The following is a 25,889-nucleotide window of genomic DNA, read 5'->3' as shown; positions in this document are numbered from 1 at the left end:
CGGCACGTAACGCAAGTACCGCTGCTCGGACGGGGACAGCCCCCTTCTCCCATAAGTGACTATGTGCTCCACGCCATTGACAACTTGAGATAATACCTCTCCAATACCGGTATTACTGGCGTCCGTATCCAAACGAATGGGAATTAAAAATTGGGATAACGCAGGGGAGGGGCGTTGACCAGCCCATCGTGAATGGAGCGGAACGCGGCTTCCTCCTCCCCCCAATGAAATTTTCACCCCTTAGCAGTTAAGGCGTGGAGAGGCTTAGCAATGGATGCAAAGCTGGTGACAAATCAGCAATAATACGAAGAAAAACCAATAAAACTGCGCACCTCGCTCGCCGAGGTGGGTGTCGGCACGTGCGGACACACGCCGTCTTCTCCGGGTTCGTAGCGATACCCGATTCACTCTCTATGTGACCCAAATATTGAACCGATTTTTGGAGGAGGTGACACTTCTGTGGTTTAAATTTCAGGTCGGCCGCAGGCATCTTAAGAAAAACAGCCCACAGGCGAGCCAAATGTTCATCAAACGTACGACCGAAGACAATAATGTCCAAATATATTAGGAACGAATCCCACTGGAGGCCCACTATAACCAGCTCCATCAGCCTCTGAAACGTGGCCGGCACGGAGTGGAGGCCCACAGGGAGCCAGTTAAATTCGAACAACCCTTGCGGCATACGAAAGGCCGTCTTGGGCTTGGAAGCATCATCGAGCGGAAATTGCCAAAATTCCAATAGAAGGTCAAAGGTGGAAAAGAACTATGCTCCTGCCAGGGCGTCCAGGGAATCGTTCATATGCAGCAAGGTGTATGCTTCCGCGACGGAAACCTTATTGAGCTTGCTGAAATCAACACAAATCGCAAGCTGCCATCGTGCTTCTTGACAAGCAAGATTGGGGCACCCCATGGACTGGTGGATGGTGAGATGATGTCCGCGGCCATCATCTCATCAACCGCCACACGAATGTGTTCCTTCTCAGCCGGGTTGTAAGGATTTTACTGAATCGGGGCAGCATCGCCTGTATCAATATGGTGGCTCAAAAGGGACGTACGGCCAATATCAAATTTGATTTTACTAAAAATGTGAGAAAATTCACGCAAGAGAGCACGCAGCTTCCCTCTTTGTCCCATAGATAAATCGCCGCACTCAGAGAAATGTTTACCAATCCATTCCTCGTCCACATCCCGGACACCGTGAGCTTGAGCACCGACCCCGACACTTCCCACAACGTCCCTTTCTGGACGTGCCAACGAAGCATGTGCCAATACAGTACTCTCCTGGATGACCGTTGTGTCCGGCCCGGCATTAAGAACCTGAATGAAAGGTTCTTGGTCCTGGGATACCAATGTCTGGGATGCCACTAGCGACATACCGCGATTAAATTAGTGGAGGGCTCCAAAACAACACCCTCATCCGCAATGTGCACATCGAGTGGTTTTCACAACCAGAGGGGCATTAACATTTGTGCGCCAGGCGGAATCCGCACTGTTCGGTACACCATAACCTGCACCGTCCCGTTAGCGGAAGACATACCAGTCAGCGGTGGAAGAGATACCATACGCCGCCCCGATGGCAATTCCAGACAGCCCTGACTAATACAAATCTTCAGGGGCATCTTGCCCAGAAAATCAGTCCTGAGCAAACACGGGATGGCTAGGGCCGTAGAAACCAGAACGTGGCCCGACAATTTGACATCGGTGATACGCAACTCCGCCATTGGCGGCAAAACACGGAGCATCCACAGGTTCCAAAACGCGACACCAGGGAGGTTAATTAAATATAAGTTCAGAAATTATTCGGATTTCCACTCCCTCAATAAACCTGAGCATGGCCGACAAACCCGCAACCGCCACGGCCACTCGATGGGCCAACTCCGACCACTGATCCGGTGGGAGCAGGCACGCGTTACGAACACGTCCCGACTCCCCCCAAACCCGCGCACAACCCCGACCCAAACCGGACCCCCCTGATGGGTGAAGTGAACCCTGGGGCCGAGTGTGGCATGCGCTGCAACTCGCCTTATGAAGCAGGGAGTCGTAGGAAGGTGGACTTCCCGGGGGCTGCCGTCGAGGAACCCGACAGCCCGATTGGACGTGCCCTGGCACGCCACAGTTGTAGCAGAGGACCCGGTCACTCCTGGACTGGGACGATGAAGACCTCACCCGTCGTCGGGCGGCCCTCCGCCGATCATCAGCACCCCGATGGACGCCAAACCACTGGTGCAGTGAGCATGCAGGAGCAGGCTCGGTCTCTGCGCAGGCCTCCGACTCTGTGGAGGATGTTGCGCGTGCCACCAACACCCTGTCGTGGCGCAGGGTCTGCTGCGCCTAGATGCACCTGGCGACCCAGAGTGAAGACACCGCATCGTCCTTGGCGGGAAGCACAGTGTGGAGGTCTTTCGAGACTCCCAGCATCTTCTCGAGGACCAAGGCATCAAGACCGTCGTGGTCCATTTTAGGGAACGCGGCCTTTGCTAGCACCAAAAGCGCGCTACAGTAGGCGACAGCCGACTCACCCTCCCCTTTACGTCTTATGGCGAACTTTTGCCAAGGCATCGTCGTCGAGGGTGGCGGGCAGCGCTTTCAGCGCCTCCACCTCTGTCGATCTCGCCAAGTCGGCATTGGTGAGAAATCACCGCTTAAACGCTACCCAATCGCCGCTGGCAGCAACAAATTATTTAATGAAGGGCAGTCGGTGGTGGAGTGACGGGATGTCCATCGGCGAGGACAGCTCCGCTTCGAGATTGGCGGACTCCGTACTGGCGGTAAAATGGCGGCCGCGAGTGTGGGTTGCGCTGTCGATGTCCCCGCCCTTTGTGAAATGGCGGCCGAGTCGCTTCGTCCAGACGACTCCGCCGCTCCCTCCTTCACCGCAGCAGTTAAGAGGACGCAGCTCGGCGAGGATCAAGGACGCCGTCTGAAGACGCTCCGCAAGGTGACCGTGCGCATCTCTGATGAGCGCCTCCAATGATGGTGAGGCGCCACGCGCTCCGACGGCACTCTGCTCCGCTGGCAGCACCTCCGCTCCTTTATTGACGGCCGTGGGCGGAATCAGCTCTTCATCATCTTTGTCGTCTGACGTCCGTGTACGAACTCTGCGATGTGCAGACATGACTGTCTACCGCTATATATTTCCTAGCAAGTTGGCCACTTCCGACACCAGTTGTATGAGTCCAACTGAGTCGCAGATGTTGTCTTAGGGAGCAACACGTTTTTATTAAACTCTTAGCACAACATGCTCCAGGCTATTAACACAACATACTCTCGGGTGGTGACCACCCAACTAACCACGCTACGGTGGAACTAGACACGGTTCCACTAACCTGGTCCGAACCACAAGCTGGGTCCCGGACCGCGTGGCTGGAGGCTTCTTTAAGCTTGACGTGGATCTCCTGCCTCTCCAACAGTAAGAACCCCGAGCCCCTCACAGGGCCCCCCTTATATCGGGCCAGGCTGGGGCTGGCTCTGCCTCTCGTCTCACCCACCTTCTCGAACTCTCTCGCCCTTGCCCGAAGGCTCTCGAGAGTTCTTCCTGGACCATGTGACCACCCATTGGCCCCCTCTACCGGTGGCCCCCCTCCACGTGTTCCCAGGTCAGCCAGAGTATCATGCCCCCAATGTAACCCTTGCTGGCTGACATTCTCTTGCTCTCTAAACGGGAGCCTGCACCACACGCTGTGCGTGGTGCCTCCGTGTTTAACCAGCGCTCACCCAAGCCCCTACTAGGGCTGCTACTACACCCTGTGCCCGGGGTGTACCCACAACAGTAGACATCCCGCCGTAGCTTCGCCGGCCCGGCACCACGCAGTGACATTTCCAGTCACTACACGTGTACTGGTCCTACAGCCAAGTGTGGCCATGGCAGTTTGTGGCAACTGTTGCCAGGTGGGGTAGGGATGAGCATTGAGACAATTATAGTGTGGGAATCTGAACCACATATTTAGTTGCCACACCCAACAAATGAAAAAAATGCCCTACCATATTAACGTTGAATCATAAGTGTACCCAGATATTATCACTAAAATAAAACTGAATTCGACTTGCAAAATAGTATGATGTAACTGAACCTCCACTTACTAGGCATATTAGTTTATAGCAAAAATGGTGTGTGTGGGATTTGGTTTGTGTTTAGAAATCCAACACAATGCCTGCCTGTGGGTCAAATATCACCCGCACTTCTGGAGTGAGGGGATGTGGCTCTGCTGCCAGCAAACTGCAAGGAATGCCATCGGCTGCACGGAGTACCAGCGCATGAGCAGAGCTGGTGAGTCACTCGTGCATCCTTTCCCATTGCGATGCCCTTCTGGGATCACGCTGCTGCTGTTTGCCATTCTATAATCATCACCTAGATCTGGAAAAACGCTGGCGAACAGAGTGGAATAGTGTGGATGTCCAGAATCAACACCTCCTCGTCAGAGACCCAAATAATATCGCACCTCCTGGCTTTGACATTCCTCCTCAAAGACACTGGAATAATCAGCAATCACGTCAGAACATCAACAGGGTGATGCGCACATCTCCTTCCTAACTGGGACATTAAAGACAAACCACAGGAGTGCGATTGTGGCCATGCTACCCAAATAGTGGACCACGTAGTAATTCACTGTACAGTCGTCTGCCTCTACCTCCAATGGAGGAATAGCAAAACTACACGAACTCTCTTCTGAAGCGTTCTTGTGGCTAGCAGACCTCCACATTGGCACTCAGCTCCTGAATACATTGCTGCTATACGAAATGGAATTTTAAAAATACTGTATCTTACCAGGTTAGGTCCACAGAGCTACAATGCTTTTTTCCAGAAGTATCCTGGCCACAAATGATATCTCAACGAAGTGGCTTGCCGTGTTGATATATATAGCAGCCAAATACTCTAAACGCATGTTTCTAATTGTGGAGGGAAAAGTCAGAGGAACTGGAGAAAAATCCACACAACCACGGGGAGAGAGACATGCAAACTCCAAATACACAGGCGTCAAGGTCGGGATTGAACCCACGACCTTCTGTATACCAGGCGAGGGAGATAACATCTCGCCACCGTGGCGCCCCTATATAATGAGGCTCAGGCAGGTTAGAGTTGTCACCTATTCCACAGACCAAACCCAGATACATTTCTCAGCCAAGGTTTATCAAACTCATCAGTCACGCAGAACTCACTCACCAACCACTCAACAGGCAATGACCACTCAGCGGACACTCACTGGATACCTCTCACATTCACACGATATGTCAATCACCTGACCCTGGCCAGGCACTCGTGATCATGTTGACTTATGTTGACTGTCTGTCTTGAATACTTGATGTTCTAATATGTTCCTTATATTCCCTGTAGGTAACACAGCTGTCCCAAATAACTTACCGGTAAGTTCACTTTACTATCTGTGAATTCCCTTGGACGTGTTTGTTAAGACTTTTAATTGTAAACATTACACTGTCAACAGCTAATTGTTAAAAGTCATAAAGTGTTCATTGAATGGTAGGTGGTAGTAAAGTGTGAATGTAATTGAAATGCAGTGATTTGTCGTCTGCCGAACGTCCCTGGATTGGTGAGGCTCTCCCTGCCGCATCCCCCCGGCATTTGGTGACAGGAGTGACAGACGTTCTGCATCACCTATGTGCCACCTGGGCAAAGATGACAATCGGAGAGTCGTACCAATTACGGCTCAGTTGGTTACAGCTCAATCAGTTCCGATTCAATCAGTCACGGTTTAATCGGTTCTGGTTCAATAAGTTACGGTCCAATCAAATACAGTTCAACCGGTTACGGTCCAATCATTACGGTCCAATTGTTGACAGTCCATTCGGTTCAATATGGGTTGCATAGTTTGGTTGGGGTTAACCGTTAATAAAAAAACCGGTTTAAACCGGTTCAAAGATGTGCTCTAAATAGCATCATAGAAACTGCATTGTGGGGCACGGGGGGATGGGGATGTTGGTGGGGACCGTCGTTCAAGATGGGGACCATCCACGAGTAGTTATGCAACATTCCTCCAGCACTCCACCAGAAATGGCCGATATATTGCAAGGGATTGTCGTTAGTTACACTAGACTTGAGTTACAACATGGTGCATGTGAATTAATGACATTTAAAATATTAGCAAGAGGTACACATTCATTTGCATCCAGCAAAGATTCACCTAATAGAAATTGGGATGCTGCATTACTGTCAATCAATACTCTCTTTGCTGGCCGTGAGTATTGAACAATCCTCAAAATGCCCTTGACCACTGAGTCAGCTCCGTCTGTGCAGGAACACAATTACTCTTCTTATTTTATTGCCTGTTTGTGCATGGTGGGAACCCGAATTCAAGGACTACCCAGGCTGAGGTTGCCACCTGTCCGGGTGTTGGCATCATCTGTGTTTGGGTGGCAGGTATGTTTTTGTACTGAGATCTGGTAACCGGCGTGTGTTGGAAGTACACAGTTTGAATTTGTCTGTGGAAAAGGTAGCAACGCGTACCTCCAATGAGTACGGTTGGCTAGGTAAGGGGCAAAAGAAGTTCAACATACAACACAAAGGATAAGTCTGGGGTTCTTTACATGTGGAAGGCTGAACATATATTCTGATGGGCTTGAAGAATGTATTTTGTTTTTAAAACAAACGTGACGAAAATTGGAGATACTGTAATTAACAGGGCACATGGAAGACCAGAGAATGGGTTTATCGAATTCCATACAATAGATAAGTGGAGAAATTTTGATTTTCAAGTGCGTAATCGCACATTCATTGTTTATGAGTGAGTCAAACTGAGTCGCAGATTTTTCGATTTAAAGCTTTCGTGACTGCAGGGATTCATCTTCTTGGTTCTTTCGGTAAAGTCACGTAGAAGGGAAGTAATAAAATATTAAAAATAAAACATAATAAAACAATTCTCACGACGTTTCGGCCACAACGCAAGCAGCCGTCCTCAGGTGAAACCAGGTCTGTCGAGGCGACAGCGTCTGAATGAAACAGCACACGTGCTTGGAGCATATATATAAGCTGAGTTGGAAGGGGGGAAAAGAGTGCCTTGACAAAAGAATATGCATATCAAGAGGCATTTAGCATATTTATGGGAAATGCAGGTATGTGATTAGTACTACTCATGCCCGTGCATTATGCAGGATTAGCAGCATCAAAGGGAAGGGATATGGGAAATGCAGGTATGTGATTAGTACTACTTATGCCCGTGCATTATGCAGGATTAGCAGCATCAAAGGGAGGGGATAGGGGTAGCATTAATAAAGGGAAGGAGTGTTAATAGTATGTAGCTGCAGTAACTAAAACCACCACGTAAACAACTAAAGTCTAATCTTAATTTTGGAGCTTTCGTGACTGCAGGAATTATTCTTTGGTTTTTTCGGTAAAGTCACGTATAAAAATAAAATAATAAATTAAATATTTAATTTATTATTTTATTTTTATACGTGACTTTACCGAAAAAAACAAAGAATAACTAAAGTCTAAACTACATAGTATCATCAGTATGCTAAATATACTCTACAATAAGCTGAGTTACTAACAGTAAGTAATACATTACAATTCTATGTCGTAAAACATATATAATATGCTTCCATCTAAACTTTATTCTCTTGCATCACACGAGTCTACACTGTACTATATACTGCCATAGACAAACCCAACATTAAATTATATACTGTATTGCTATAAACCTTATACATTGTAATATTGCACTATGTATTATTCTACCCACCCTAATGTATAGCACACTGCTGTATATTGACTATACAATTACGATACTATATATTACTTTGTACATTGTATTAAGCATATAAATGTTATACTATTTGTTATTATACACTGTACCATTGACCGTCGTGCGAAAGATAATAAGAGGAAGCAACGAAATATGTCAATGGGTGAGTAGTGGGAAAACTTGCAGCGGAGCAAAGAATCCATTCCCTGCGGAGAATACAATGCCAGTGAGTGGAACGTGGTCTGAAAGTCACCGTAAACGTGAACACAATCAGTTAAGATCCGAAATGGTTTATTACGTCCTTCCAATGATTGCTAAGCCAGAATCCATCTTCTCGGTTGAAATTGTCTCTGTGTTTGTAAATGTGGATCGCCTCATGAACGAATCTCTCATGGTAGCCAGATGGCTTGCAGAGAACCTCTGTCTTGGAGAAGTCAATATCATGTGAGCCCACTGAATTGTAACAGTGATCTGCCACGGCTGAGGTGTTTGTCCTACCGTGTTTCAAGTCTGCTTTATGTTCACGGATGCGGTCCAAAGTTCCTGTACCTGACACCATCGCAATCATTGAAGACTTGGTTCATCAAGGACTGAACGCTGGGCTACCTCCCCCCTGGTGAGACACTGCTTAACCAATACATACTTCACCTGGAATGGAACTTTCTACAAGCAAACTGGGGGCACCCCAATGGGCTCCCCCTATCTCCGGTTGTAGCCAACGTGTTCATGAAGAAATTTAAGACTGACGCCATCCAGACTGCCACTCTACGCCCGACCTTATGGAAGAGGTACGTAGATGACACTTTTGTCATCTGGCCAAATGGCCGACCTGCTCTAGACCAATTTCTCGACCACATCAATTCCATACACCCAGCCATCAGATTCACCATGGAAGTCGAAAAAGATGGCAAGCTACCCTTTTTGGATGTCCTAATTAAAAGGAGACCTGATGGTTCAATGATCCAATCTGTCTACAGGAAAGCCACCCATACGGATGCTTACCTAAAACCGGATTCCCACCTGTTGTATGTGTTGGAATTATGAAATTTTGATAAAAATAATAAAAATTAATAATTTTCCGAAAAATGCGCAAATCGCATTAATTATGATAGTGTGTGTATTAATATGCATAAATTATGATAACCACGGAGATAATCGTAGTAATTTATGCGGATGCTTGCGATTATGTTAATGTGTGCAGTTGTGATAATAAGGCTTAGCTTCGTTTATCCAGAGTTATATCAATCAGGATAACACGATTATCATAGATTTATTTACCGATTATCCTAGTGTGTGTTATGATATTTTAGGTCTCCAGTTTCAGATCTCATCACAGGATACAGTTATCAAGAATAAGATAGTTTTGCATGGACTTGGAAAAAAGCACTCGAACAGTTGGTGTTAAGCAATTTTAATTCTAAACAAGCACATGACACTCTAGTATGCGAAAGCGAGTATACGTCAATAAATTAATGGGCAATCTTATGCAATTAACGAAATTGAATGACTAAAAATACTTCTTCATTGGCGAAATTATGCAGTTAACGAAAATGAATGACTAAAACATTTCTTATTCATGTAACTCGACGGCAGCAACTGCTTTGCACGATCAGTTGATATTGAACGCACCACCTCGAAATGGCAACCCTTTTTGAAACGCAAAGACAATTTTTTTAAAAGTCTTATTCGTGTGCGTGCTGTGTGTGCGTTGTCCCCTTGTAATATTAATTAATTCTTAGAGTCGGGAGTTGTGTCGTTAGCTTGTGTGGTGTGTGAAGATGCTCGGTCGCTCGTGTCGCTCGGTGTCGCTCGGTGGCGCTCGTTGTCGCTCGTTCGGAAGACTTTGACTCTCTGCTTTGCTCGCTTGGCGATCTCCGCCTTTCCTGCGGGTTGTTCGCTGGTCGTCACTCTGACGAGGAGCGATGCTTCGTTCGTGGCAGGGTGGACGTTGGCGTCTTTGTTGGCTTCACTCGCAGCTCGGCGACACAGGGTAGCGATTCTTCTCAGGTGGTGCAGACCTCGGCTTGTAGCTGTGCGTCGCTACCCCGCGAACCTCGTCATTCTGGATGACGAAAACTTCTTCGTTGTCGGCGTTGAGATGAGATGGGGCCCAGGGCCTTTGATGAGATGTGGTGGGGGCCGGAGCCCCTGACGATCTGTGGTGGAGCCCGTGGCCCGGACGATCTGTGGTGGGGCCCGTGGCCCGGACGATCTGTGGTGGGGCCCGTGGCCCGGACGATCTGAGTTGAATGGATTTTTCCCCGGCTTATATTGAGAAAATCCACTCAGTCTTCCCGAGTTGTTTGAAGGCCGTCATATATCTTTCTGTGGGTTGAACACATCTGCGTTCGTGTGTTTCGTGTGTCGTGTGCGTGTTAATTAGTAAAGATCCAGCTGTGTAACCATTCTGGGAGGAGGGGTGGGGAATGTTATTTTGCTTGCGTGTGTAAATCTTGCAGTCCGTGCTGCGGGGAGACAAAGGCGGCCGTGTTTAACTCCAACACGCGCACCCTCTCCTCTCTCCGCGTCTCTTGCGAGAGAAAACAAACAAAAAAACAGAGCGAGAAGAAGCAGACACCCCCGCGACCCCGTACGCGACCTTTCTTTGCTTGTCAGACCCCGCTGGAAGACAAAGGTGGCTGAGGAGATGTTTGCAATACATGTATGTGGTCCTGTGTGTTACATTTATTCTTGAATTATATTTTATGAGTTCCTTCGGTCTTAGTATCGGGGTTATCATTCGTATATGTTTAATGAATATTCGTAATGCTCCTCGTCACATTATTATTTTGGGCTTCGCCAAGTTTAGTTCTCCAGAGATTGGTGTTTTATTTCGAGTTATATTTTAATGTCCTGAGGTTAAATGTAACTATGTTTCCACTTAAGCTTTCTGGAATTCGTACTCTTTAGTTTTTTTGGAAGGTCGTGTAGGTAGGAAACATATAATAATAGTAAAAATATTATTGTTTCACTATGGGGACCTCATTTGCCAGTAAAAATATGATAATTGGTTCTTTACCCTTCTACCTGGCAACAAAACTGACACCTTTTTGCAAGGAGTCATGTTTGCATAGACCGCAATACCTGCAGTCATAATACAAACAAAAGAACATAACTCTGATAATGTGCACTGTCCTTGAAGTTGATTGGTCCACACCCGAGACAGCTTTCCTTAGAGCCTAGTCTCATATGGTTTGGACCAGATGACGCCAAAAGGCGCACAACTCAAGGACAATGCACCATCAGAGTATGAGAGCTCGGGGCAAGCATCTACACTATGGGGACCTCATTTGCCAGTAAAAATATGATAATTGGTTCTTTACCCTTCTATCTGGCAACAAAACTGACACCTTTTTGCAAGGAGTCATGTTTGCATAGACCGCAATACCTGCAGTCATAATACAAACAAAAGAACATAACTCTGATAATGTGCACTGTCCTTGAAGTTGATTGGTCCACACCCGAGACAGCTTTCCTTAGAGCCTAGTCTCATATGGGTTGGACCAGATGACGCCAAAAGGCGCACAACCCAAGGACAATGCACCATCAGAGTATGAGAGCTCGGGGCAAGCATCTACACTATGGGGACCTCATTTGCCAGTAAAAATATGATAATTGGTTCTTTACCCTTCTATCTGGCAACAAAACTGACACCTTTTTGCAAGGAGTCATGTTTGCATAGACCGCAATACCTGCAGTCATAATACAAACAAAAGAACATAACTTTGATAATGTGCACTGTCCTTGAAGTTGATTGGTCCACACCCGAGACAGCTTTCCTTAGAGCCTAGTCTCATATGGGTTGGACCAGATGACGCCAAAAGGCGCACAACTCAAGGACAATGCACCATCAGAGTATGAGAGCTCGGGGCAAGCATCTACACTATGGGGACCTCATTTGCCAGTAAAAATATGATAATTGGTTCTTTACCCTTCTATCTGGCAACAAAACTGACACCTTTTTGCAAGGAGTCATGTTTGCATAGACCGCAATACCTGCAGTCATAATACAAACAAAAGAACATAACTCTGATAATGTGCACTGTCCTTGAAGTTGATTGGTCCACACCCGAGACAGCTTGCCTTAGAGCCTAGTCTCATATGGGTTGAGGAAAACGTTAAGAAAACGCGAAGTTTCAACCGTTATTTACTCTGCACCTTATCTGTACATCTCCAGATGTCTTGGGAGGTTTAGTCCATACATCTTTTTGTCCGTCTGGATGTCTATGACCTCTTTGTGACCGAATTCCTATCAATTCAACCGCCCTCCATGTCTCATGGACTCCCGGTGTGCCCGTGAGGAGAAGTGAGCCGTCCTCATTATTAAAAAAAAATATATATAGATATAATAAAAACAAATTTTTTGTTTCTTAATTATTCTTAATATTAATAACGGAAAACAGGGCATAGATACAACACACCACCATCCATCCCAGAATAATTCCCTCATCAAGACTCTATATCATAGAGCCCAATGCATATCCGACCAGGAACACATTGCCAGTGAACTCAAACACGTACGCCAAGCTCTTAAGGCTAATGGTTACTCCGACTACACAATCCGCAAAGCCATCACTCCAACCATCAAGAAGGATCATGTTGAGGAGCCTCTCAAGACCATCACCTTACCCTACATTGCTGGGGTCACAAAAAAGATCTCCAAAATCCTGATAAAACACAAGATCCAGGTCCGATTCAACACAGTACATAAAATCCGTGATCTGGTCCGATCTGTAAAAGATGTGGTTCCAGACATACAGTACCCTGGCGTCTACAAACTAAGTTGCCTCCGTGGTAGCAGTTACATTGGAGAAACCAAACGACATGTCTTGGACCGCATCTGTGAACATAAAGCAGACTTGAAACACGGTAGGCCAAACACCTCAGCCGTGGCAGATCACTGTTACAATTCAGTGGGCTCACATGATATTGACTTCTCCAAGACAGAGGTTCTCTGCAAGCCATCTGGCTACCATGAGAGATTCGTTCATGAGGCGATCCACATATACAAACACAGAGACAATTTCAACCGAGAAGATGGATTCTGGATTAGCAATCATTGGAAGGACGTAATAAACCATTTCGGATCTTAACTGATTGTGTTCACGTTTACGGTGACTTTCAGACCGCGTTCCACTCACTGGCATTGTATTCTCTGCAGGGAATTGATTCTTTGCTCCGCTGAAAGTTTTTCCCACTACTCACCATTGACATATTTCGTTGCTTCCTTTTAGTATCTTTCACACGACGGTCAATGGTACAGTATATAATAACAAATAGCATAACATGTATATGCTTAATACAATGTACAAAGTAATATATAGTATCGTAATTGTATAGTCAATATACAGCAGTGTGATATACATTAGGGTGGGTAGAATAATACATAGGGCAATATTACAATGTATAAGGTGGTTTATAGCATAACAGTATATAATTTAATGTTGGGTTTGTCTATGGCAGTATATAGTACAGTGTAGACTCGTGTGATGTAAGAGAATAAAGTTTACATGGAAGCATATTATATATTTTTTACGACGTAGAATTGTAATGTATTACTTACTGTTAGTAACTCAGCTTATTGTAGAGTATATTTAGTATACTGATGATACTATGTAGTTTATACTTTAGTTGTTTACGTGGTGGTTTTAGTTACTGCAGCTACATACTATTAACACTCCTTCCCTTTATTAATGCTACCCCTATCCCCTCCCTTTGATGCTGCTAATCCTGCATAATGCACGGGCATAAGTAGTACTAATCACATACCTGCATTTCTCATATCCCCTCCCTTTGATGTTGCTAATCCTGCATAATGCACGGGCATAAGTAGTACTATTCACATACGTGCATTTCTCATATCCCCTCCCTTTGATGTTGCTAATCCTGCATAATGCACGGGCATAAGTAGTACTAATCACATACCTGCATTTCCCATAAATATGCTAAATGCCTCTTGATATGCATATTCTTTTATCAAGGCGCTCTTTTCCCCCCTTCCAACCCAGCTTATATATATGCTCCAAGCACGTGTGCTGTTTCATTCAGACGCTGTTCGCCTCGACAGACCTGGTTTTCACCTGAGGACGGCTGCTTGCATTGTGGCTGAAACGTCGTGAGAATTGTTTTATTATGTTTTATTTTTATTATTTTATTACTTCCCTTCTACGTGACTTCACCGAAAGAACCAAGAAGATGAGTCGCAGATGTTGTTCCTTTTAGAGGCAACACATATAAATGTGTGTACAAATAATTGTAACACTGTACCACAAAGGGGTAACTGCCCCTTTACCAGATACAACCTATGGTGGTGACCACGCAACTAACGACACTCTTCTTCTTGGTTCTTTCGGTAAAGTCACGTAGAAGGGAAGTAATAAAATAATAAAAATAAAACATAATAAAACAATTCTCACGACGTTTCGGCCACAACGCAAGCAGCCGTCCTCAGGTGAAAACCAGGTCCGTCGAGGCGACAGAGTCTGAATGAAACAGCACACGGGCTTAGAGCATATATATAAGCTGGGCGCATTGACAAAGGAATTTGCATATCAACAGGAATTTAGCATATTTATGGGAAATGCAGGAATGTAATTAGTACTGCATATGCATGTGCATTATGCAGGATTAACAGCATCAAAGGGAGCTGCAGTTACTGCTGCTAAATCGAAATTTAACGACACTCTACAGAGGAGTTACTGCTAGGAAGGATCGGACCCTTACTCGGGTCTCCGACCACGTGGTTCCTTGTAGGACGAAGAGCTTCCAGTTTGAGACGCCGAGCTTCCAGCTTGTAGAACGAAGAAACCCCGGTCCCTCTCAGGGACCCGCCCTCGGCGGAGGTGACCGCTCCGCAACGTGGGTCCGCCATTGCGTGCTTCAGGTGCGGTTAACCGAGGGGATGTCGGAGCAATGCCTGGCCGACGACGTCATCAGCGTCCAAATTCTCGCCAACGATCACTCCACAACTACGGCAGAATGCAACCCACTGAGTCTCAGTGGCCCACCAGACTCCACCACGTGCGATGGACCGGCGGTCAAGGACCCAATCGAGAACTGTACGGCTGCGATAGCGGCTCTCCAAACCATGAAGTGGACTTTACCAAGGCCAAACATTTTTTTTGTGCATACCCCGGTGCGGTTGTCATTTTGTATTGTTATTATTGCTTTCTATAAGTGGAACAGCGGGTTCTTTTCGATGTGTCTGTCATTCTTCCCTAATTGTAAACAACAAATTTGAGTCTTGGTATTAGCCTGAACGGCTACATTTTTAAGAAGGGGGGGGGGGGATTGGGGTGATGTAATGATAGTAGAGTCTACTTGCTGGTGTGAGTGGGTTAGTAGCGACTGGAGGTAATGACAGGGGAATCAGCCTACAGTGCGAATGCACTCGTGGCCACACGGGAGGTAATGACAGGAGTGTCAGCTGGGGGTACGAAGGGACTGGTGGCTACGTGAATGATCGAGAATAGGACTGTGATCAGACGACGGAAGAGGATGGTAGAGTCTGCTGGTGGAGCGAGCGTCCAGAGCGAGCGAGAAGGTTCGGGAAGGGGGGAATGGCCTCGGTCTGTATATAAGGGAGATGCACGGGAGACTCAGAGCTGTTGCAGTGGGGTCTCCGCCTCTTCAAGTGAACGCGTCTTCAATAAAGAAACCATCTCAAGAAAGTGTCAAGTCGTCTTTACACATATATATGTATATACATTTGTATATATGTGTATATATAAAAACTGTCTTAATTGTGGAGGAGCTAACTTGTGTTTCTATTTAAATTGCAGCCACCTCCGCAGAGCCCCCTGCCAAGCCCCCCTCTGCCGCCACTGCCCCCTTCACCCCCCGCATCTCCACTTCTGCCATCGTCCCCATCCCCGATGGACCCACTTCATCAAATGACCCAATCGGTCGCCCCCAACCTGCCACCCGCCACTCCGCATCCTCCATCGGGCCCCACGCTGGCGGCAAATGAATCCCGCACAGCGACGGAGGCAGCGGCGGCGGCAGCGGGAGACGAAGAATCGTCAATGTGGGTGGAGGCTCTGTACAACCTGACGGTCACCGAGAGCCAGGATCTGTCGCTGGTGGCTGGGCAGGAGTATCGCGTGCTGGACCACTCGGACGAGTACTGGTGGAAGGCCAGGGACAAGCAAGGGTGAGGGCACCGCTGCCGTTGGGCATGGCTCGTGTCACATTGATCTCAGTGGGGTGGGCGATGTGTGAAGGAATTGTTTACTCATTACAATACGGATGCCGGGTATGAGGGGTAAAAAAATGTAACTGTTCGATTACAAAACTACGTAATGGTAAGGTGTTGAGAAGGACACAGTCCGGGTACGGCAAGGCAATCTGCGAGTCGTAATGCAGTTGGCACACATTGAGGCAGTTACCAGAGACAGCAGCGGTTTCTGTAGGCAGTTGAGCAACATTTTCTTCCAACCTAATGACTGTAAAATGTTTTTTTTGGGCCTGCCATTGGTAAGATACGGCGAGTTGGGGACCGTTGCTGTCACAAGGAACCATATGTACTGGATGTATGTTGAACTTCTTTCGCACCGTACGTAGCCAACTGTGCTAATCAGATGTACCGCACATATGTGCTATTATGAACACAGAAGCCCCTCTGAGCCATCAAGCTTAAAAATCGTGAAACCGTGGTCTTCTCTTCATTATCCGTAGTCAATCCGTATGGCAGGGGTGTACTAGTTTAAAGCTTACCAAATTTGAACTTGGCGGCTGAGAGAAGTTATTACGAATGGGCGCACATTCTCTGCAAGCAGTGGTACATCGTTTAGTTACCAAATGAACACTTCTGCAATGCACACATCATGTGGACATATGCACAGATTTTCACAATGTTATGCTCTGGGATATATACATAGCCTTCTATCTCCCTACAGATGCATACAGCTATGCACGCGTACAGGATTTCCATCTTTGCTGCAAAAGAGAAGATCGTGAAATCCGCGTGTAATTTTGTCATTATTTAAAATAAACGCTCTGTGTCGTTTCCTGCAGGAGGGAAGGCTTCATACCGAGCAACTACGTGATGGAGAAGACATTCAAGGGACTGGAGGCATACGAGTGAGAACGATAGAAACGTCCTGCGCACTCAGCACTCCGCCATAGTGGTGTGGACAACTCGCTCCCTCCATGGCGTGAACGTGTGAACCTACGTCTGCCTTCGATGGCATCCGTTCCTTTAAGAGCAGCCGATGGACTTCGGAGCCGTGCTTTTCCCAAAAATAAGGGAAAACTTGACTTAGGTTTGATTTACACTTGCTTGTGATGACTGAATCGGCCGATGCTGGGAGGACCGAGCCTGTCACAGTTGTCTAAAGTATGATAATCAATCGGTCAACACGGTCAAGGCAGCAGATTCCGCCAAACCTCGCAATGATTCCTTTCTTATTGCACGTGCCACAAAGATCTGCTCTTTCGGTATCCCAACTTCTGTCTTCATGTCTCCCCCTACGGTCACCAAGGATACCACTTGTGAATGAAATTTAGCCACCCACGTTACAGCAAACAGCGTGCGTTGAGTGATTCCTTAGGGAAACTAACGGGTGGCTGAGGACATTGAACTGCTACCTTCGACGAAAACTGGTTCAGTGAAGAGCATGCTGATACCATACCACCCAGCCATCCTGTAGTATACAGTACATACTAATATATATTACAGCGTGTGATTTTCTGTAAAATGAGAACACCAATTTCAACGAATGCATACCTGTCAACCCATACGGTTTACCTGTATTCTTATACAAAGAAATTGAGTTGTCAGGTCCATACGGCGTACATCCGTTTCAATACGGGCAAAAAATGCTCTATTTGTTTGTGTTGCTCCCTTGTGATGGGACTTTGTAGGATAAACGTTGAGATTTATAAGGGGCACAGGGTAACCAATGAGGTCTGCATTGGTCTGTAATAAGGAAGGCACTGATACGGGGTTGACAGGTATGTGAATGTCTTGCCACGAAAACATGAGTGCAGCGTTCTTTGGCAGTACAGTATAAGTATGTCACTTGGGCATGGTGGGCGTCAGTGAATAGACCTCAGTGGTACACTCGCGTTTCTTCACGATGACAATGTTTGTCTGCACCTGCCCGTGGGAGTCGCTGGGAAAAAAGTGCACAATGACCATCTCGTTTTGTTCGTCTCTCAGGCGGCTATTGACGGCATTGGTGGCCTGCGCACCGACTCTTGTTAACCGATGGTCTTCGGTCAATCAGCGGAAGGGTGGCAGCCACAGTGACTCCATAGCTGCAGTGGCTTCACAAGGGCAATTTAAACGCTTGGGTCGAAAACATACCTTACATATTTACCATGTCGATAATTCCATTAATATTATGTCAGTATTATTACATTTGTGTCCATATATAGAGGTGGCAGGGTGGCACAGTAGCAACACTTGTGCCTCACTGAAAAAAGGGCCTGGGTTCGATTCGCAACGTTCTTGTGTGACGTGTGCATCCATATGAGGTTTATTTGGGCTAGATCACGTACAAAAAATGTGTCGTTAAACAGTCAATTAGTAAGGTTTGGCACGTAAACAAAACATGCAATTAGTTACTAGTTCAGCACATGGGTTGTGTGTTGGAGAGTAAACCCACAACATCTACCATTCGAGTAACGTGACGTTTACAACTGGCCTCATCGGGCGACAGCCAGAAGTGTGGAGAAATCCTCCCCCTGTTCTGCACGGGCTTCCTCCAGAAAACACACAAACGCACTGCTGTTGGACAAACATAATCATGGTTAAAATGACTTACAAATTACTCAATAGGGATACAAAAATAGCGAGATCGCCCCCCGACTGCGAAAACTTGTCAGGGCTCATCTGAGAAAGAGTTGGCACTCGGCAAGGCTTCCTAGAGTGGACGGGCAGAGTAACAATCACGTCGCTTGCAGAGCCTCCTGCACTCCCCACTGGCACTGGATATCACTTTCATAATCCAATTCATGTCACGCCAAGGACTGTTTACTAACCCACGTCTCGCCATATGTCCATGGACGTATAGGCATGCACCCATCTGGCCACTGGTCTCTTGGCCAGGCGTTCTCAACATGTGGTCTGCAAGGCCCCCGGGGAATGGGTCCTCGGCACTGTTGCAGGGTTTTTCTTCTTCCACAGAACGCTACAGACATTGTCCTGCACGGTAGTCCGCGAAAGTTTGTTAAGGGTTGACAGTGGTCGATGGGTCCACGATGGCTGGGAGCCACTTCTATAGACATACTGTTACCGACTCTGGACTTGCACGATGCTGCTATGTGCATGATGTCACGTGTCCCACATTATCACTACTTTCTCTTTCTTGGTTGAGTTTTGTGATAATCCATTGATTTGATTTTTTTTCAATGACATTTTTTGTCAAGTTTAAGCAACAAAAAAACCCAACTCGCTTGCCTTGGCCCTCAGGTGGTACTCAAAGGACATCTCCCGCTCCATGGCCGAACAGCTGCTCAAGGAAGAGGTTTGCCATCGATTTGCCTGCACCTCCATGTCCACTCTTTTCCGTTGCGTGCCGGCGTCAATGGATCCACTTTTATTTTCAAATCCGAAAAATAACCCAGCAAAGTACTGGACGCGATTGAGAAACAACAATCATCGGCCACCTTACTGTGAAAACTTAGCAGGACCCTCGTGAAAATGTCTTGAGACTCAGTGAGGCTTTGTGTGGGCAAACACTCGTAATAACAATAATTATAATTAAATGCCACTCGTTTATAAATGGTCAAAGGATGGACCGTATGAATATGTGCATCCATTACCAGACAAACACAGCACCCAAGACACGGGTACAGATGGATGACTGCTCACACGCAATGGTTTGTACAGGTTCTCTGCTGGACGTTGTGCTATGTGTTCATGGGGCGATGCGTTGTTTTTTCAGGGAAAAGAAGGAGGATTTGTCGTAAGAGACTCAAGCCATGCCGGAGTTTACACCGTGTCCATATACACCAACAGTTTGGGGTAAATACTTGTTTTTAAATTGAGATCTAAACGCTGTGCATCCCTGACCCTGAACCACGTGATTCTGTGCAGCTGAATAGACAGTTTCACACATGGTGCAATACTGTACTGTCATCTACATATATATGTACAGTGAGTGAAAAAAACGTATTTGATCCCCTGCTGATTTTGTACGTTTGCCCACTGACAAAGAAATGATCAGTCTATATTTTTAATGGTAGGTTTATCTGAACAGGGAGAGACAGAATAACAACAACAAAATCCAGAAAAACGCATGTCAAAAATGTTATAAATTGATTTGCATTTTAATGAGGGAAATAAGTATTTGACCCCTCTGCAAAACATGACTTAGTACTTGGTGGCAAAACCCTTGTTGGCAATCACAGAGGTCAGACGTTTCTTGGAGTTGTCCACCAGGTTTGCACACATCTCAGGAGAGATTTTGTCCCACTCCTCTTTGCAGATCTTCTCCAAGTCATTAAGGTTTCGAGGCTGCCATTTGGCAACTCGAACCTTCAGCTCCCTCCACATATTGTCTATGGGATTAAGGTCTGGAGACTGGCTAGGCCACTCCAGGACCTTAATGTGCTTCTTCTTGAGCCACTCCTTTGTTGCCTTGGCCGTGTGTTTTGGGTCATTTTCATGCTGGAATACCCACCCATGACCCATTTGCAATGCCCTGGCTGAGGGAAGGAGGTTCTCACCCAAGATTTGACGGTACATGGCCCCGTCCATCGTCCCTTTGATGCGGTGAAGTTGTCCTGTTCCCTTAGCAGAAAACACCCCCAAAGCATAATGTTTCCACCTCCATGTTTGACGGTGGGGATGGTGTTCTTGGGGTCATAGGCAGCATTCCTCCTCCTCCTCCAAACACGGCGAGTTGAGTTGATGCCAAAGAGCTCCATTTTGGTCTCATCTGACCACAACACTTTCACCCAGTTGTCCTCTGAATCATTCAGATGTTCATTGGCAAACTTCAGACGGGCATGTATATGTGCTTTCTTGAGCAGGGGGACCTTGCGGGCGCTGCAGGATTTCAGTCCTTCACGGCGTAGTGTGTTACCAACTGTTTTCTTGGTGACTATGGTCCCAGCTGCCTTCAGATCATTGACAAGATCCTCCCGTGTAGTTCTGGGCTGATTCCTGACCATTCTCATGATCATTGCAACTCCACGAGGTGAGATCTTGCATGAAGCCCCAGGTCGAGGGAGATTGACAGTTATTTTGTGTTTCTTCCATTTGCGAATAATCGCACCAACTGTTGTCACCTTCTCACCAAGCTGCTTGGCGATGGTCTTGTAGCCCATTCCAGCCTTGCGTAGGTCTACAATCTTGTCCCTGACATCCTTGGAGAGCTCTTCGGTCTTGGCCATGGTGGAGAGTTTGGAATCTGATTGATTGATTGCTTCTGTGAACAGGTGTCTTTTATACAGGTAACAAGCTGAGATTAGGAGCACTCCCTTTAAGTGTGCTCCTAATCTCAGCTCGTTACCTGTGTAATAAAAGACTCGGACGCTTCTCTTTGACTCCGTGTCCTTTATTTGGGTTCTTGTCTTTACCCTCACGGCACTCTCTTAGAGATACTCTGCTTGCAGCCCCCGGCTGCTATCACTATTGTAGCCTCCTTCCTCTCCTTGCAGACTTGCTGCTAACTCCGTGTGCAGACTCCCGCTGCCAACTCCTTATGCAGACCCCCGCTGCCAACTCCGTGTGCAGACCCCCGCTGCCAACTCCGTGTGCAGACTCCCGCTGCCAACTCCGTGTGCAGACTCCCGCTGCCACCTGCAGCCTCCTCGCTGCTCCGGGTCGGTCACCGTTGGCCGACGGTGCCAAACCTCGTTCCCCGCATACGTGGCGATCTCGCCACTCTCCCGCTCTCGCCCTACGTGGCCTACCTCGTTCCTAGTCTCCCGTCACTCCTCCTCCTCTTCCGGTTTCTCTCCCTATAGACCTGACCCCTCTCCCCCACGTGACCTAACTCCTCCCCTCATGACGTCACCTCCGGGAGGTCGTTCACGCCCGCATTACATCACCCTCCCCCGTAGAGAAAATCCAGCCGACCTCGGCTGAACAACAACCTAACAAGTAATGCGAGCGTAAAAGACCAATACATTAAAGGACACGAAGCATACAACAACAATATAACAAGAACACAACACAAGTTAACGAAATGTGAGGGATTTCGAGCGAGTACGGGTAGCCGGACCGTCCCGGACGGTCGGCGGCCCTCCCGCCGAGCGGGAGCGTGGCAGGGTTTTAAGGGCGACAGGAGCAAGTTCATCCGTCGCCATTGGAGGCCTGCCACCGTCCCGGTCCCGTTCAGAGGCGTTCCGTAATCTCGTCCGTGGCGGGGCAGGAAGGGCTGCAGGTCCCGGAGATTCCGCGGCCCCGGTCGGCACCCCGCGAGCGGAGCGTCCTCCCTCCTGCGGCGTCACGGCCGGCTTGTCTGTAAGGGGTACGACAGGCGCTCTTGCAAGGTCAGCAGGCACAGGCAGGGGCGAGTCGGCAGCAACAGACCCCGGCAAGGCAACCTCAGGAGATGACGCATCAGGTCGCGGGGCAATGTACGGCTTCAACCGAGATGTATGTACGAACCAGCGCCGCGAACCAACCCGAACACGCGCCGACTGTGGGTTGGGAACCGCGATGAGGCGGACCGGTCCTTGCCATGGTTTATGTAATTTAGGAGAGGTACCTGGCCGCACCTATGGGCAATGAAGCCAGGCCAGGTCCCCCGTTTTCCAGGGGCACTCCCCCTTTGAACGTCGAGCACACCGCTCGTTCCGGGCCTGGGCTTTGGCCGTAGCCACGCGGGCTCCTTCCCTCGCCTCAGTGACACGGCGAACGTTGTCCTGAATATAATCCGGAAGAGGTTTAACAGGTCCCCTCGCTCCGGTTCCCAACTGCTCATTGATTGGCGGCACGTTTTCACGGCCGTACATAAGAAAGAACGGCGAATATCCAGTAGCCGCGTGCGGCGTCATGCGATACGCCGAAAGCACCCCAGGGATATGCAAATCCCAATCTGATTGTTTTTCACTGACCGTATGACACAGCATGGCGGACAGGGTCCGATTTAACCGTTCCACCATACCATCCGTTTGTGGGTGATAGGGGGATGTCCGTATCTTTTTAGTTCCAAGAGCCGCACACACCTCCCCCAACAATTTAGATGAAAAATTCCAGACTTGGTCTGTAAGGAGCCTCTCCGGCGCCCCCTTGTCCATAACATACCCAAATAGAAATGCGTCTGTGATAGACGCCGCTGACTGGTCCGGCAAAGGCCAGGCCATCGGCCAGCGGGAGAGGTACTCCACCCCCACTAGCAAATACTTATTTCCCCTAGCGGATGGCGGAAAGGGTCCCAAAATATCTAATGCCACCAATTCATTAACCCGAGATACCTCAATAGATTGTATCGGCGGCACATATGGATGTTTAGGTGGCTTCCGGCGGGCACAATCGGGACACGCGCGAACGTGACCGACGACATCTGTCGACATGCCGTGCCAATAATAGTCTCGCTGCAGCGTCAATAGGGTCTTCTGCACCCCCAGATGTAAAAGTGTGTCACAATGCAGAGTCCTAATCAATTCGTACCGCAATGATGCCGGTACAACCAGACGCCAGCGTTCCTGTATCCCTTCCCTCCACATCAGCAACCCATCTCGGAGAGCGGATTCCAGCGCACCACCCGCACCGAGTCCCCTAGTCGCCTTTTCCGATCGCTTTCGTAACGTTACCAAGGAATCATCCAACATTTGCTCCCGAATCCACACAGACCTCGGGAGACGCAAAATCCCATCAGCCGGTCCCCCATCAACCGGTCCCGGCTTAAGCGGAGCTTCAGGCACATCAACCGCCAGCGCGACAGGCTGAGGGGGGTGCTGAATCGGTCCACACCTATGCGTCCCCGACGCACACGCGCAAGGGGATCGCTGCGGCAACCTGGAAAGCGCGTCCCGCATTAGCGTGACGCACACCCTTCCGATGTTGAATTTGGAAGGAAAATTCTTGCAGCGTGTCCAGCCACCTTGCCAATTGGCCGGACGGCTGGTCCATCTTAAGAGCATACTGCAAGGCCGCATGGTCCGTGCGGACAATAAACGACCGACCGTACAGATACGGTCGAAATTGGTGGAGAAAAAAAACAATAGCCAAAAGTTCCCTGCGAGTGACGCAGTAGCGGGTTTCCGCGGGAGACAAAACCCGACTACCATACGCCACTACGCGTTCAACTCCACCTTTTGACTGAGACAACACCGCCCCAATGCCAGTGTCACTCGCATCCGTATCCAGAATGAAGGGATGTTCAAAATCCGGATAATCCAACGTCGGTGCCGTAGCCAATAGATCACGCAGGCTTCGAAACGCCGCCTCCTCCGGCGGTCCCCAAACAAATCTGTGTCCTTTCCCCGTAAGGAGATGCAAAGGCCTCGCAATCGTAGCAAAATTTGGAACAAACCTCCGATAATAAGAGGCGAACCCCAAAAACCGACGCACATCACCCACCATGGCCGGGGTTGGCCAATCACGGACACACGCAGTTTTCTCCGGATCTGTGGCCACCCCGTCCGCACTAACAATATGCCCCAAGTATCGAACGGAGTGTTGCAGTAGGTGACATTTTTTTGACTTGAATTTCAAATTAGCAGAACGCATCCTGGTGAATACAGCCTCCAACCGCAGTAAATGCTCATCAAATGTGCGGCTGAAGACGATAATATCGTCTAAATATATCAGACATGTCTCCCACTGCAACCCCGTTAATACCAACTCCATCAACCTCTGAAAAGTGGCAGGGGCCGCATTCAACCCCATCGGAAGACAGTTAAATTGGAATAACCCCTGCGGCGTACGGAAAGCAGTCTTTTCTCTCGAGGGCTCGTCAAGGGGGAGCTGCCAGAAGCCCGAAGAGAGATCTAGCGTTGAAAAGAACTTGGCCCCCGACAAGGCGTCGAGAGAATCGTCCATACGCGGCAGGGGGTACGCATCTGCTACCGACACTTTATTCAACTTACGAAAATCGACACAAAATCGCAATTTGCCATCCTTCTTTTTAACCAACACAACAGGCGCGCCCCATGGGCTGTTAGACGGAGATATTATGTCCGCGTTCAACATGTCATCCACTGCCCCTCGAACATGCTCTCGCTCAGCCGGACTCATCCGACGCGAGTTTAAGCGAATAGGGGCAGCGTCCCCTGTGTCGATATGATGATAAAGCAGCGAGGTGCGTCCCAAGTCCAAATCATCGGAGCTAAACACATCCGAATAACTCGATAATAATTTACGAATCGCACAACGTTGTTCGCCGGAAAGGGCTGAATTCTCCCCACACAATTCAGCAATCCAACGATCATCCACCGCTCCATCGTGTGAAACACCCCCAACCAGCCCCCCGCTGGACAGATCACTGTGAGCCGTAAACGCCGTAGTGGCATGTGCCACAACGGTACCAGCCGGAACACACACGCTTTCGGTACTCGCGTTAAGCACCTGCAAAAACGGCCGCTGATCTGGCCGGACAATAGTTTGCGCCCCCACCAGCGCCGATCCGCCCGTAATAGCGGCGGACGGCGACAGCAAAACCCCAAAAGCTCCCTGCCGACCAGGCACCAGCTTCCGATATCGTAAGGGAATGAGCATCTGTGAGCCAGGTGGAATATCAACAGAAACTTCCGATAACGCCTGCACCTGGGCGACAGGAGCAGGTCGCCCCCAGGCGGACGGTAAAAATGCCATTTTACGGCCCCCCGGCAATTCAATGCAGTTTTCATTGATTCGAATTAGAATGGGCATTTTAGTGAGAAAATCAGTACCCAACAGGCAAGGAACCGCAAGGGACCTCGAAATTAACACAATTCCCGAGGCCGACACACCCCCGATAGATATGTTAGCGTCCACCTGCCCCACGATGCCCATGCTACCCCCGTTCGCAGCGACGCAAGAAGCGTAAGCTGGACTCACGGCCCCTGGTGGGATGTTCAAAAGGTGGAATATCACGTCCAAAATGATGGTCGCGGACGCACCGGAATCCACCAAAATACGTACGTCCACCCCTTGGATCGACCCGGGTACAGTGGACGAACCGGTAGCAGCCGCGACAACCCGCCGAGCCAACTTGCGCCACTGCGTTACCGAGCGACAAGGCGCAGATAATGGCCTCCCGTATTTAACAACATCCGCCTCGCACGACAACGGCGATGAGTGAGGTGTCA

General features: G+C 48.3%; 1 protein-coding gene across 1 annotated transcript in view; it reads left to right on the top strand.

The window, feature by feature from the left end:
- The first annotated feature begins 4,194 nt into the window (after window positions 1-4,194).
- The window catches only part of LOC133350126 (tyrosine-protein kinase BTK-like), a 55,207-nt gene continuing 33,512 nt past the window's right edge, over window positions 4,195-25,889 (top strand). Inside the window, exons 1-6 of the mRNA XM_061564154.1 lie at window positions 4,195-4,267; window positions 5,333-5,361; window positions 15,479-15,849; window positions 16,713-16,778; window positions 19,114-19,168; window positions 19,589-19,668. Coding sequence (XP_061420138.1) covers window positions 4,195-4,267; window positions 5,333-5,361; window positions 15,479-15,849; window positions 16,713-16,778; window positions 19,114-19,168; window positions 19,589-19,668 — 674 coding nt within the window. The remainder of the gene's footprint in view (window positions 4,268-5,332; window positions 5,362-15,478; window positions 15,850-16,712; window positions 16,779-19,113; window positions 19,169-19,588; window positions 19,669-25,889) is intronic.

This window comes from Lethenteron reissneri, chromosome 32 (assembly GCF_015708825.2).
Source record: "Lethenteron reissneri isolate LAM-NWPU_2019-01 chromosome 32, ASM1570882v1, whole genome shotgun sequence".
Lineage (NCBI taxonomy): Eukaryota > Metazoa > Chordata > Hyperoartia > Petromyzontiformes > Petromyzontidae > Lethenteron > Lethenteron reissneri.
This window is presented reverse-complemented; position numbering and strand designations above follow the sequence as displayed.